This window comes from Mytilus trossulus, chromosome 12, assembly GCF_036588685.1.
Source record: "Mytilus trossulus isolate FHL-02 chromosome 12, PNRI_Mtr1.1.1.hap1, whole genome shotgun sequence".
Classification (NCBI taxonomy): domain Eukaryota; kingdom Metazoa; phylum Mollusca; class Bivalvia; order Mytilida; family Mytilidae; genus Mytilus; species Mytilus trossulus.
The window spans coordinates 7,963,842-7,978,044 of NC_086384.1; the positions used below are offsets into that span (position 1 = coordinate 7,963,842).

General features: G+C 32.6%; 2 protein-coding genes across 2 annotated transcripts in view; both read left to right on the forward strand.

Annotated features, from left to right (window-relative positions):
• The window catches only part of LOC134693634 (uncharacterized), a 46,165-nt gene that overhangs the window by 15,111 nt on the left and 16,851 nt on the right, over positions 1-14,203 (forward strand). The window contains exons 10-14 of the mRNA XM_063554474.1: positions 343-774; positions 1,159-1,220; positions 2,486-2,722; positions 7,574-7,777; positions 11,645-11,702. Of these exons, the coding sequence (XP_063410544.1) occupies positions 343-774; positions 1,159-1,220; positions 2,486-2,722; positions 7,574-7,777; positions 11,645-11,702 (993 nt within the window). The remainder of the gene's footprint in view (positions 1-342; positions 775-1,158; positions 1,221-2,485; positions 2,723-7,573; positions 7,778-11,644; positions 11,703-14,203) is intronic.
• LOC134693380 (coiled-coil domain-containing protein 115-like) overlaps positions 13,885-14,203 on the forward strand; it is a 483,686-nt gene continuing 483,367 nt past the window's right edge. Inside the window, exon 1 of the mRNA XM_063554172.1 lies at positions 13,885-13,894. The gene's annotated coding sequence lies outside the window, so the exon portion shown is untranslated. The remainder of the gene's footprint in view (positions 13,895-14,203) is intronic.

A 14,203-nucleotide genomic window follows, 5' to 3' on the forward strand; every position in this document is an offset into this window, starting at 1 on the left:
TAAACAATATCACATTTGAAATAAAATGTAGTGTGCTTTGAAAAAAAGCTTTGGTTGGAATATTTTGCTTATGAATTATATGGACCTTTTCGCATTTGATCACATCATTATAAAAGAAATGTAAACCCTCTGTACATAACATACCCAATTCGTATCAAATAAAAAAGAAACGAATTATAAGAAATATGTGCAGGTCAGGTTTTTTTACTGTTTAATTAATTGGTTACTTGTTAACAAGTTTGGCATTAGTATATTTTGTATTATAATATTATTAAAAAAATAATGTAAATTTGATAGTAGTTCTGTCAGTTGAAAAATATTTGTTCTCTGGTTTTATTTTAGGTCTGAACAAGGAAAAGCTGGATAGACTACTACCTAAAACAGCCGAGAAAAATCTCCAGATTGGTAATGTGGAACGAATGTATGATCCAGAAAATATTAACTGCCACTGTTTACTTTTGACTGTTTTTGATGAGAATATGAAGGAAAACTCTGATTCTCTGGAACACAATGTAGCAGCAAACATTATCAATACTCTAGAAACAAGTCGTTTTAGAAGTTTAGGAATATCACTGAACTACAACAAAAGCACAGAATGGAAACTGTTTTCTATCACATTGCTGTCTTGTTTATTGAGGAAGAGTTCTAAACTGAAGGTTCCAGTTGTGGTTTATTGCTTTGGTGAAAAGGAAGAGTTTGATTATCTTGACAAACACCTACCAGTAGAGTTGAAGAGTTTGCTTCATATAAAAACAGAGCCTTTAAAATACAATGGTAAATATATACCAGATATAAATAATTGTAAAGCCCAACATACTGCACGAATAAAATATAAGTTGTTTTGCACAATGAAAGATCATGATGCATGGCAATTCAATATTCTATCTTAATTACCTTAGCTGTATTTGGCAAAACGTTTAGGATTTTTTTGTCTTCAATGCTATTCAACTTCGAACTTTATTTGGCCTTTTAACATCTTTAAATTCGAGCGTCACTGATGAGTATTTTATAGACGAAACGCTCGTATGACGTCAATACAAATGAGTATCTATGATTCGTTTATTTTATAGTTGAAAAAAATCGTTATAAAACGAAGTACTTTCTAAATGAGTTGTACAAAAATAAGCATTGGGCCAATTTTTTTTCATTTTTTTACAGTTGAAAAGACCTCAATTAAAGTGACAGTAGAAAAAGGATCCATACTTAAATGTGATACCACGGTGAGATATTGCTTGATCCAAAATAGAATCATATTCAAAACAGTGTGGTTCTGGCCATTGATTGACGACCTAAATTATCCCATTGACTGGGACAGATTAGGTGAACGTTTGTCGGTAACGGCCATAGTTCACTTCTTACTTATTATCGAATTTAAACTGTGGGGTCACCAAAGGTTCTTAACACCTTTAATAATAAAATAATTCGAAAAATTATTCAGGAATAACCTTTATGTTTTGATTTATATTATTGATATAAATCAACACATCGTATTATTCCGGACTCGTTTTTCGAATTGCTTTATTTAGGTGTTAAGAACCTTTGGTGACCCCACAGGTTCAGTGTCTTTAACAAGTACATAGTGAGCAGTGATTGTTACCGACAAACGTTCACCTAATCTGTCCCAGTCAATGGGATAATTTAGGTCGTCAATCAATGGCCAGGACCACACTGTTTTGAATATGATTCTATAATGTTTTTGATGTATTTTTATATTTATTTCATTGAATCATTTTCTTAAAACAATGTTATAACTTTGTGAGACTAATTGTTATAACTTGCAATGTCGGATATCTTTGAACTGTTTGTGATATCATGATCAGTTACATATGTGTTCTATATTGTGCTGATTATGATGTCACCGAATTTCGAGCCGAAAGCTTCAAATATTAGTGGTTGCAACCTATAATATCTCTTTTTTAGCCGTTATAATAGTTAGATTTCTAGGAAAACATCACTAATTATCTCAAAAACAGGATACTATTGAACGGCTTGGCATCTCATTCTACTCTTTTTAAGCCTTGTTCCAAATGGTAAAGATAACAGTCTTTGATAACTTTACAGATGCCTGCTCCGGTTGGACATCTGTCTATTTTAGTGACCACATTCCCGTACTTGTTTTCCTAAAAATGACCAACCCTCATTGACTTATCATCAGGTTAACACTTATATAACCAATATGATAGGTGCCATGTATGGAGCAAGATCTACATATCCTTCTAGAGCACGTGGGGTCGTGTTGCTCAGTCTTAAGTTTTCCATATTTAGGATTAGGGTTGACTATGTTACGTTAACCCTAATCCTAACTGTTTTGTGTACAGTTAATTATCTTTTGACATTTTTCGTTTTTGCTATGGCATCGTCAGTTCGTTTTCATAAACTGTGTTTGATTATTTTTTTGCATCGACTTATTTGTACCATTTAATGTTACATTGTGAGACAATGACTTGTTATTCTATATATGAATAAGTATCATATTGTTTTGTAGGTAGATGTCATAATTAATTCTGTAGGTGTTTCTCTCAATTTGAGCAACGGGATTGTGTCAAAACAACTTGTGAAAGAGGCTTGTAAATCTATTCAGGAGGAATGTAAAAGAAACTACAAAAATGGCATCAATATAGGAGGCATTGCCATCACTTCTGCAGGGGATAAATGTTTTAAATGGATTTTCCATGTAGCATTGTATACATACTGGGTAAATGATGGAAATATTTCTGCTGAAGTAAGTTTGTTAAGTATAGCACCTAATCTCACCAATATGATTGGCACAAAAGTAATTATTAAGTTTCTTCAAAATATCTTTTCGTGATACCTTGAACTGCAGAATGCAGGATATAACATTATGCAATAGTTATCTCACGAGGAGGCGGTGTGTCAGTGTAAGATCATCCCGATGAACGGAGGCCAGAGGGTTATTTAACACTGACACATCAAATTCGAATTGGATAACTATTTTATCTTCAATCTGTTTTATTTAAGAATAAAAGACATTTACAATTTTTCTATATTTCTTTATAATGTATACCCTTCAGGACCCCCGAACACGATGAGTAGATTTGAAACAGTGTCAACTCGCCCCACTGGCCAATCGGCTCACACTAGTTCGCCACTTTATAAAAAAATCGCCCAACTCTTGTTTACCGACTCGCCCCACTTTTGAAAAAAATGGAAAATCAGATTGAACAGTAAGTCTGACAACTCACTTATTAACAAAAAGGGTTTAAACCCCACTGAAAAAAAAGTCAACCAACTCTCCCCACTTATTGAAATATCTTGCATGGTTCAACTTTATTAAATTACTGATAGTTGGTGTACAGTCGTCCTGGCGTAGAAGTATGTGTCGTGGGTTAATATGCTTAAGGTCATGAGCCGAATAACTAGTTATAAGTTTTATAGTGGATTTGACATTCCCGTCAAAGTGTTACAGAACAAAGGAAAGCATTCAAAACAAAGAAATCTTGGGTGATCTGTTAGGGTGATCCGGCTCAGATCATCCCTGTTACCCTGATAGGACAAAGGAGCTGGGATGAAATCCTTGTTATTACCTGTAGAATAACAACACGCATATTGATTAGCGAAAGTCAATGAAACCGCATATTTACCTCAACGAAAGACAGTTATTGTATATTATTGTATAGCGATATAATATTTCCCACAGAAATTAATCACAATTTAGCATGCAATAAATTCTAATATTGCACTAGTGCAATAAATCATCAAAATTCATGACGTCATCAACGACAAAATCTTGATTTAAACCAAGTCTTCCTCTCAAATACTGTATTACTATACAATAAAAGGGTTATTACATGAATATTGGGGAATATTGTTCCTCGAAGAACAGATATTGCACACGCAAACTTGTGCAATATAAAATTCTACTCGGGACAATATTCATGCAATAACCCTATATTACAGCTTCGTATTGTTAAAATATTATTGAACATAATCGTGTTTTAAGTATGAGCACAAAAGAATATCCTACTGGCAATGTGTTTTCCTACCGTTATAGCTTAAACTAATTAATTACTTGAATTCTGTTTTAGAGGGTTTTTTTTATGTAAATCGAAGGATGTGCTAGTGCACTTTTAAAAATTATACGCCTTGCACCTCTGATAACTATAATGAGTGATAAATGTCAAATACCATTCAAATGATCTAATTTTTTAAATTATAATAATTAATTTTTAACTTATATTTTTGTTCAATGATCAATATTTTGTTTTTTTAAACAAAACATATGATTTCGACTTGTTATCCAACCAATATTTTATATAGTAAATAATGTTGCAAATATAAAATTGAGCATTAGGCGCAAATATTAAATTCGATTATGGTATCTATGATGCATTTATTTACAGCTACGAGGTGTCACTGCTGGTTGAGATTTAATTCTCCGAGGCTAACACCAACCCAGTAGTCAGCACGCCTGTGTTGACATGAGTTATCATTGATATGGTCATAATCATGAATTCACTGTTTATAAAAGTTATGAAAAAGATGTGGTATGATTGCCAATGAGACAAATCTACACAACAGACCAAATCACACAAAAACTAACAACAAGAGGTCGCCATATGGCCTTCAACAATGAACGAAACCCATACCGCATAGTTAGCTAAAAAGGCAATGTATAATGATTCAAACGAGAAAACTAACGGCCTAATTTATGACAAAAATATGAAATACATAAACAATTGACAACCACCGAATCACAGGCTCCCGACTTGGGACTAGCACATACAAACAGAATGTGGCGAAGTTAAACATGTTAGCATGATCCAAATTCTCCCCTAACCTAGGACAGTGGTGTATCAGTAAAACATAAGAACGAACTATAAAAATCAGTTAAAAAGGCTTTACTGATCAGATGGATACAAATATGCTGCAAATACAATTCGACGTGGCCGGGTATAATTTCTGAAATACTAAGATTCAGATTAGATGAATAGAGTACCTCAGCCGTATTAGGCAAGACTTTTAGAATATGTTGGTCCTCAGTGCCTTTCAACTTCGCACGGTATTTAGCCATTTTAACATTTTTTTAGTCGAGTGTCAATGATGAGTCTTTTGTAGACGAAACGCTCGTCTGGCGCACATATTAAATTGCAATCCTTGTATTTATTAAGCGTTTATTTGTATTAAAAGGCTTAAAATTACTGTTTTACTCTACGATAAATATAAGGAATATTTTGTTTCAGTTTACAAAAATATAATTATAATATGAAAAGAAGGTATCATACTATGGTCCCTTATTGGCCGTTGATCTTAATAGTACAATGATTTTTTATTAATTATATATGGTTAGAGTAAACTGAGGAGAAATAACTGTACTTAACATGAGGTGAGCCAAATATCAGGAGGTGTATCAGGTTAACATCATATTGTTTTACTAGCCTATCGGTGTGCCGTTATCCGACAGTGTTTTAGTTTTATGTGATCCGTTATCCGAAGGTGTTTTAGTTTTCTATGCATGGTTTTATCGTTTTGGTTAGAGTTCGATAAAAATTTAGTGCACCGAAAGCAAACTTAATTACATGAATAGCAGTTGACCCAAAAACCGTTACTCTAAATTACGTTGAACCAATTCATGCGGTATCACATGCAGACATTCTAGAAAACGTAATGAAATAAAACTGCTATCTATTTTTCACAAATTTGTAGATTTGTATTCAATTCAACCAGAGACTAAAAGTCAACAATAAAACGCTACCAAAACCCCTATATAATTACCAGACATGAAAAAATGGTTAAACTATTCAAACGCGAAAAAAAACTGACCGATTCAGGTACAGGAACAATAATTGGAAAATGTCAACGAATGACAAACACTCAATAAGAGGCTCCTGGCTTGGGAAAGTCACGTACATAATCCATGTTTGATGACGCCAAACCGTACAATTAACCTAAGACAGTGGGATAACTGTAAAACATTAGACAAAACTGTAAAAATCTATTGTAATGAAAAGTCCTATATATATATATATATATGATATAGCGCGGCTGTTTGGGTTATACTTGTTTTAGTAAAGTAAAGCCATATAGTATGCAAATAAACTTTCATAATGTATTAATTTATGTTTTTTGATTGAGTTAAGCCTGCACTAGTAATTTTGGGCCCATTATAGCTTGTTGTTCGCTGAGTGTTGAAGGCCGTACATTGACCTATAATGGTTAACTTTTTCTAACTTGTTATTTGGATGGATAGTTGTCTAATTGGCACTCACACCAAATCTTCCTATATCTATTTCATAATATGAAAGTTAATACAATAGTTTTAGTGTTAAAAGACTATAACAATTAAAACCAAGGAATAAACAAAGACTAGAAAAACCAAAGAATATTTATTTCAACAGTTCTAAATAATAAACAAGACACAACACGAACTCCACTAAAAACGGGAGTGAAATCAGGTGCTCCGGAAGGGAGAGCATTTTCCTTAAGACCGAATAAGTCTGAGATTACAATAGCATGAATAGATAAATAACAAACATTTTCATATTCTAATAAAGTTTAACAAATTCATTTATAACCATCTTCGCTAGCCAAGGGTTACGATCCACTCCTGCTCTCTCCACCCTTGGTGGATTGAGTTACAATTTCGGAGACACAAGGTACAGATTTTTTTGGTTGCAGTCGAAACTCGTTGCATTCAATCAAAAAGCGCCAATAACATAATCACGTGTAAATGTAGAAAGTGTTTGTAAACAATTGCCACGTGTTTATTGTGCAACAAGTCTTCACATTCCTAAACATACGACCACATTCAGTGGAAATTTTAATATTTTTATCGACTAATAAGAGTTCCTTTATATATTTCTTGCAGAAATGCATGAATGTTGATGTATATTTTCGTTTCCGGCTTTACCAAGTGTGTAGAATCTAGACGCTACCGTGTTTTACCTCCTAATTGAAGAGTTCAAGTGCTACCATTGGTCAAGAATAATGTATTCGGAATGGACGTGACTTTAATATTCCTGTAGATGGCGAAACATTGTAATCTCAAATGTTGGTTTAATCCGCCAAGGGAGGAGAGAGCGAGGATAGATCGTAACCCTTGGCTAGCGAAGATGTTTATAACAGACCTCTTATTTCTGCATTAATGTTAAACAAATATAAACATATAAAATTGACAATTGAAATTGGGAATGTGTCAAAGAGACAACAACCCGACCAAAGAGCAGACAACATCCGAAAGCCACCAATGTGTGTTAAATGCAGTGAGGAACTCCCGTACCCGGAGGCGTGTTTCAGGTGGCCCCTAAACAAAAATGTATACTAGTTCAGTGATAATGGACGTCATACTAAACTACGAAATACACACAAGAAACTAAAATTAAAAATAATACAGAGGGTGTACTAACTGCTTTCATTAAAGCGAAAAGTGTTAAAAAAAATTACAACCTTAAAAGTTGTCATTTTGTTCACAATGTCAGCCGTGATATGCATTTGATTTCACCAAATTGTCGTAAATAATAAAATCTCTGCATGTCTGGAGATAACCAAAATATAGTGACATTTGTCTCATAGTTCATTTTGAGAAATTAATTAGTATAAAACTTATTTATAACAGATTTTGAAGAACATCGTGATAAAATGTTTGAATGAAGCTGAAAACAAGAAAATGGCCTCCATTGCTTTTCCTGCTCTTGGAACAGGTACTTTAGGATATCCGCCATCTGTGGTTGCCAATACAATGTTTGCTGCTGTTGATGAGTATGAAAGGACGAATCCAAAGCGGGTTGTTTTTGTCCTGTTTGAAGATAATGTATTTGAGGTAATTACTTGTAATAGCTTATAAATGCAATGAACTGTTTTTAAAGAGTTCGTCCAGATACATTTTGAAAAAAGAAGATATGTTATGATTGTCAATAAGACAACTCTCCACAAGTGACCAAAATAACATAGAAATTACCAACTATGTATCTTGCCTCATTTGCCACAGAGAAAAACACACTCATAGGAAAGACAAGTACGTACCTCATTATTACTTTTCTGGTAATAGCATCAGCCTTAATAATTTGCAAACAACATCAATAGATTATCTGAATTTTTCTAGTGAAACTAACGTTAAAAGATTTTATGTGTTGAAACTAGTTACATGTTTTCAGTCTGACATGACCTAATTTTTATGCAACAGTACTCATTTCAAGTTATTAGATAAAGGTTTTCGAACTTGACAGTAGAAAGGCATCATAAAAATTGTAAATTATTGGAATATAACTTGGTATAAAAGGCATTTAATTCGTGGTATTGTCAAAATATTTTTTGTGTTAATAAAGTTCATAATATTTGTTTCCATGGCTGTGGTGATCAATTCCGAGAGGCCAAAGATAGATGCAAGATGGTGCATACAATCTATAAAAAAATGTTTACTTCGTTAAGTATTTCAATTACTGGCTCATCGTTTCTTACGAAAAATAATATCTCACAAATGATAGTGAATTCACAGTATAATCCTCAAAATTATTTTGTTAACCATTTGTGGATATGTTCCAGACCATATGAGTATTTGGACCGTATGCGTACGGTCCAGACCGTAAACGTATACTCGTACGGTCAGACCATACGCGTACGGTCGGACCGTATGAGCATACGCGTACGGTCGGACCGTATGAGCATACGCGTACGGTCCAGTACATGTTATTTGATCATATTGGTTAATTTAAAACAAGCGTTTATTACAATTTTATTTTTAGTTTTACAAATTGTTATTAAGGTGGTATGGGAGTCTAAAATAAAAATGATAGAATTTGTTCATACTTTGTCAAAATGTAGTATCTATTGATACATGTTCAAAAATATTATAAAAATGATAGGTCACCGTGCATTTTCTCAAGCTACAGGTTATGACAAAATGACTAATTTTGTATGGATTATACAGGAAAAAACAACATTTTGTGAATAGAAACTAAACAAAATGATAGAATTGTAAAATAAATTAGGAACAGATTGCTTTCATACAATACTTTGAAAATATCAAAAGAAAAGATAGGGTCACCGTACGTTTTTTCAGGCTTAAAGACAAAATAGGAAAATTTCATCAAGTGTCCTTCAGAAAATGCACTGTTTTAGAGTTACCTCCCCTCAAATTGCAAATTTGAAAATATTAAAAAAACAACCAAAAACAATCTACACTTGTAAAAATATTAATATTTATAAGTTATATTCTTATAAATTGATTCTTTTAAATGAGAATTCACATTAAAAATCTGAATTCCTGCATCAAATTTTGCTAACTTGATAGAAAATATGGACCTTAGATTCTCTGTTTTTTACAATCCAAGATGGCGAAAGACACCCATACCACCTTAATAATTTATTACAATTAGATAGATAAAATGAACAAACGAACAATTGAAATTAAGTATTTGTTTTATTGTATATCTGAATCCTATGTAGGTACTCTCGCCCAAGGTGACACAATTCAAGTAACGTAATATTTTTCTCATTTTCATGTATGCAGTTATGCATGTTCCTTTGCCATGTTTGCATTTCAATGTTTTGGTAAAGAGGCTAAATATTCTAAAAAAAATGTCCTCCCACATTATGTTTAGTTCTGATATCTTCAATTTAAGTGATCTTAATTAGTTCAATTAATGTACTAAATTAAATTATTCACATGCTTAATACAAGAGATTAACAGATTTAATTAGCGTGAAGTTTGAAAAAAAAAAATGAAATATAAAGTTTTTGTTCCAATTACAAATGTACTTTTTTATATTAATTTAAAAGTTAAGTTATGTTGATGTACTATATGCATTTGTATCTAATAAACTTGCTTTGCTCATTTCTGAAGGCCGTAAAGTGACCTATAATTGTTAATGTTTGTGTCATTTTGGTCATTTACGCGTACGGTCCAAATACTCATACGGTCTGGAACAGATACACTATGATAAAGAGAAATTGAAAAGGCAAAACTCTCAAAAAAATAAGTCAATTTGACTGAAATTGTCAATTGACGCTTTAAGTCTCTTGATAGATGTTTGTATCCATCATTGTTTCCAGAGCGGAAAGAAGGTAAAGAATAAATGAAACTAACCAAAATTTTAAGTTGTTAGGATTACAAAGAATTCAAACTTAGTCGAAATTTTAACTGACTCTTTTTTATATGAGTTATGGTTCATGAATGACAATTGTTTGTACTTTTTTTAAGAATTTGTTTAGTTTTTATAAAAAATAAAGAATATAAAAAACATATTGCAAACAGCAAATAATCATATAATAAATAAACAAATTGATATTAACAAATCATTTCATAGGATATGAATTTCATGCTATCCGGTATTAATATTTAATTAAAAAAGGGACAGGTGATATAAAAAAAGAAGAAGTGGTGTAATAGCCAATAAAACAACTCTTCATAAGGGACCAAATGGCACCGAAATTAACAACTATAGGTAACCTTACAAATACAAAATACATATATAAAAAAAGCTAACACAGAGTGGACGTGGCCGAGTACTTGTACATTTTAACAGCAAAAAGATATTAAGTACAGATCTGAGAGTACCCGCAGTTTCTGACAGTAATTTCAAAGCCAATAACAACTAATAAAAAAATCAGGCATGTAAGATTGTATCATCAATCAGTACGCATCCAACATACAATCGATTTAGTTTTAAAGACGTCATAAAAAGGGAGATAAAAACATGACCTTATGCAATGTCAAGACACAGATAACGACAGATTGTATATCTATGAATGTGTATATGTATTTAAGAATTGAATGCTTCTTTTTGTAAATTTATTGGGTGGTAAAAGCGTTGACCGAAGTACATTTTGTATGAAGCGCGGAAGCGCTTCATTCTAAAAATGTACGCACGGTCAACGCTTTTACAACCCTATAAAGTTTCAAAAAGAAGTATTCAATACTTATAATTACATTTTTTTAGCTAAAATCATGAAAACACGATTTTTATCCAGTTTTATTTAATTCACCTGTGCACTTTTTTGTGGGACCTCGTGTCATCATGCATGATAAATGCTATTGTCTGATGCAATTGTTTACGGAATAACATGTTAGCCAATCAGAATAACGTATTATAATGAAACTTACATCTAATGTAATTATATTAAAATAATACTTTAATAGTATGGTTTTTTGAATAACTGATTACAAAATAAATATAAATACAAATAAACACACTATTCGTAGATCTAGTTGCCGTGTTTTGAATTGGTAAACTTTAAGAACAAGTTTATTTAAAAAATCGATTAGTTTACCAGGATCGTTAATAAATTTCTAAGCACGGTAAACAAACAGCATCTCATTCAAAAGGAAGATGTGCTACATTGAATCTCGTGAAATAAGTTTTCTACATTAACAAACTTCTTTGCTCCAATGGACATAAAACAGACAACAGAGGCCATATATCAAACTTAAAAGTTAGTTCAAAGTATTACGATGAAGTTGTGTTCTCTTCAAATTGAAACTTGATACACATGTTTATTTCAAAACAAATTATTTTGTTTTCAGAAGAAATAAAACTGAAAATGAGAATCCCTATAACAAATTCCTGCGATGAGCAAATTAAGCTCCTGGGGTGTAATTTGATTCTTCAAGAGTTTTTACTGTATGAAATAATGTAACAATATATGTTTTCTTGGGCGTAATTTGTTGTTTGTTGTTTATTTATATAAGTATTTTGAAAATATTGGCAAGTGGAGGAAAGACACAGTAAAGAACAGTGTAGAATATGGTAAGAGAAATTTAGATCAAATGCATTCATAATTGCAAATTAGTTATTGATGAAAGTTTATTTATAAAAACAAAACATGTTGTTTCGGTTGATTAATTTGTTGAATTTGGTATCTTTGGAATACATATTCACACGCAAATTCGTATGACAAAGACATGACGCTATATGATTTTCTGGTACCCTTGCACAGGTTTTAATTCAAATTATGATTCGTTTAAAGGTATGGGGTAGTGTATGAAAACAATTTCAAATTGAATTCAATGATAGGTAATCCCACTTCAAAAATGCCAAACATCCATAATGTAAATTCAAAAGCATAATTTATCAATATTTAGGTAAACACAAAAGGTCGTTAGTTTTCTCGTTTGAATTATTTTACATTGTCTTATCGCCTTTTATAGCTGACTACACGGTATGTGCTTTGCTCATTGTTGAAAGCCGTACGGTGACCTATAGTTGTTAATGTCTGTGTCAATTTGGTCTTTTGTGGATAGTTGTCTCATTGGCAATCATACCACATCTTCTTTTTTTATATTAGTTATACAAGTCGCCGTTATGAAAAGTGTGAAACGTTTCGAACGGCGAATCTAGAAGGCTTATTTATATTGATATAATTTACGAAAACTAAATATAACATTCATGTACCAACGTAAACCATTGAATTACAGGCTCCTGATTTAGGGTAGTAAGATTAAGAATGCGACAGTCTTCATCATGTTTGTAAGCTCGCAACCATTCAATTACCTAATGTCTACTCTTTCAATAAACTCATTATAGATACCAAGACTAAATTTAGTATATACGCCAGACGCGCGTTTCGTCTACAAAAGACTCATCAGTGACGCTCGAATTCACAAAAGTTAAATGGGATTCATTCCAAATCTCTTCCAGCGTGCTAGACCATCTCATTTTACTATACCGTCTTCAACGGTATGGGTTTGCGAACAATTAATTTATTTTTCCGTATTAGTTACCAAAGGTACCAGGATTATAATTTAGTACGCCAGACGCGCGTTTCATTTATACATAAGACTCAGCAGTGACGCTCATATCACAATGTTTTTAATGCCAACCAAGTACCAAGTTGATGAGCATTGAGGATCCAAAATTCCCCAAAATTGTGCCAAATACGGCTAAGGTAATCTATACCTGGGATAAGAAAATCCTTAGTTTTTCTAAAAACTCGAAGTGTTGTAAACAGGAAATTTATAAAACAAATCTAAATTGCTCAATTTTAAAAGTTGACATTTGTTGACGTCATATGACGTTTTCGTGCTACATTTTTACGTGAATACTTCTACCGTTGATATGTACTGTGAATGTTTTGTGAATATTCCCTAGGAAAACGTATAAAAAAATGGACGAAAGATATCAAAGGGACAAAACTCATAAATCTAAAACAAACTGACAACACCATGGCTAAAAATGAAAATTACAAACAGACAAATTATAGTACATATGACACAACATAGAAAACTAAAGAATAAACAACACGAACCCCACCAAAAACGAGGGGTGATCTCATGTGCTCCGGAAGGGTAAGCAGATCCTGCTCCACATGTGGCACCCGTCGTGTTGCTTATGTGATAAAAAAAATCAGGTAAATAGTCTAATTCGGTAGGTCACGTTTATGAAAGGGAAGGGGATTGTAGTTACGACGTAAGTAATATATCCGATATCATTTGTAAAACGGTTATTCCATAACGGTCAACCATCTCGTGATGGCGTCCGTAAAATTTACGAAGGGATGATTTTAACTTCACTATTTGGAACTCTTGGTTTAATAGCTTGCTTGTGAGTAGCAACCCTCTATCAAGAAAATCATGATAGCAAATACATGCACGGGAATATCGTATCAATTGGGAGATATATACCCCGTATGCAGGTGCTGCTGGAATGTTGCTACTTAGAAATGGAAAGTTCACAATTGGAAAGCTGAAATCATCTCTTGTGTCGTAAAGTTTTGTTTTCAACCGACCCTCATTGTTAATTGCTAGATGTAAATCAAGATATGAAGCCGACTTAACTGTGTCTGTAGTATCTTTTATCTCTAGTTCGATGGGATAAATGCGTTCCACATAGTCACCAAATTTTGAATTATTAAGTGAAAGTACATCATCTATATAGCGGAAAGTACAGTTAAAGGATATTGCTAACTTCTTATCTTTCTTCCTAAGAAGTTCCTGAATGAAGTCAGCCTCATAATAATACAGAAATAAGTCGGCAAGTAGAGGGGCACAGATTGTTCCGATTGGAATGCCGACAGTCTGTTGAAAAACACGTCTTCCAAACGTAACAAATATGTTGTTAATCAAGAAATCAAGCATCTTAATAATATCAGTGTAAGATTTCCGCTGCTAGTTTTGCGAATTCGTTGTAATTTGTGTACTTCGGCTTTAGGATTGAAGGAACATTTGTTTTAATAGAAATGGTGATACACTGTTTTTGAAATACTCTTTAAATTAATTTACCAATGATGTCATGACTTTTTTTTATTTATG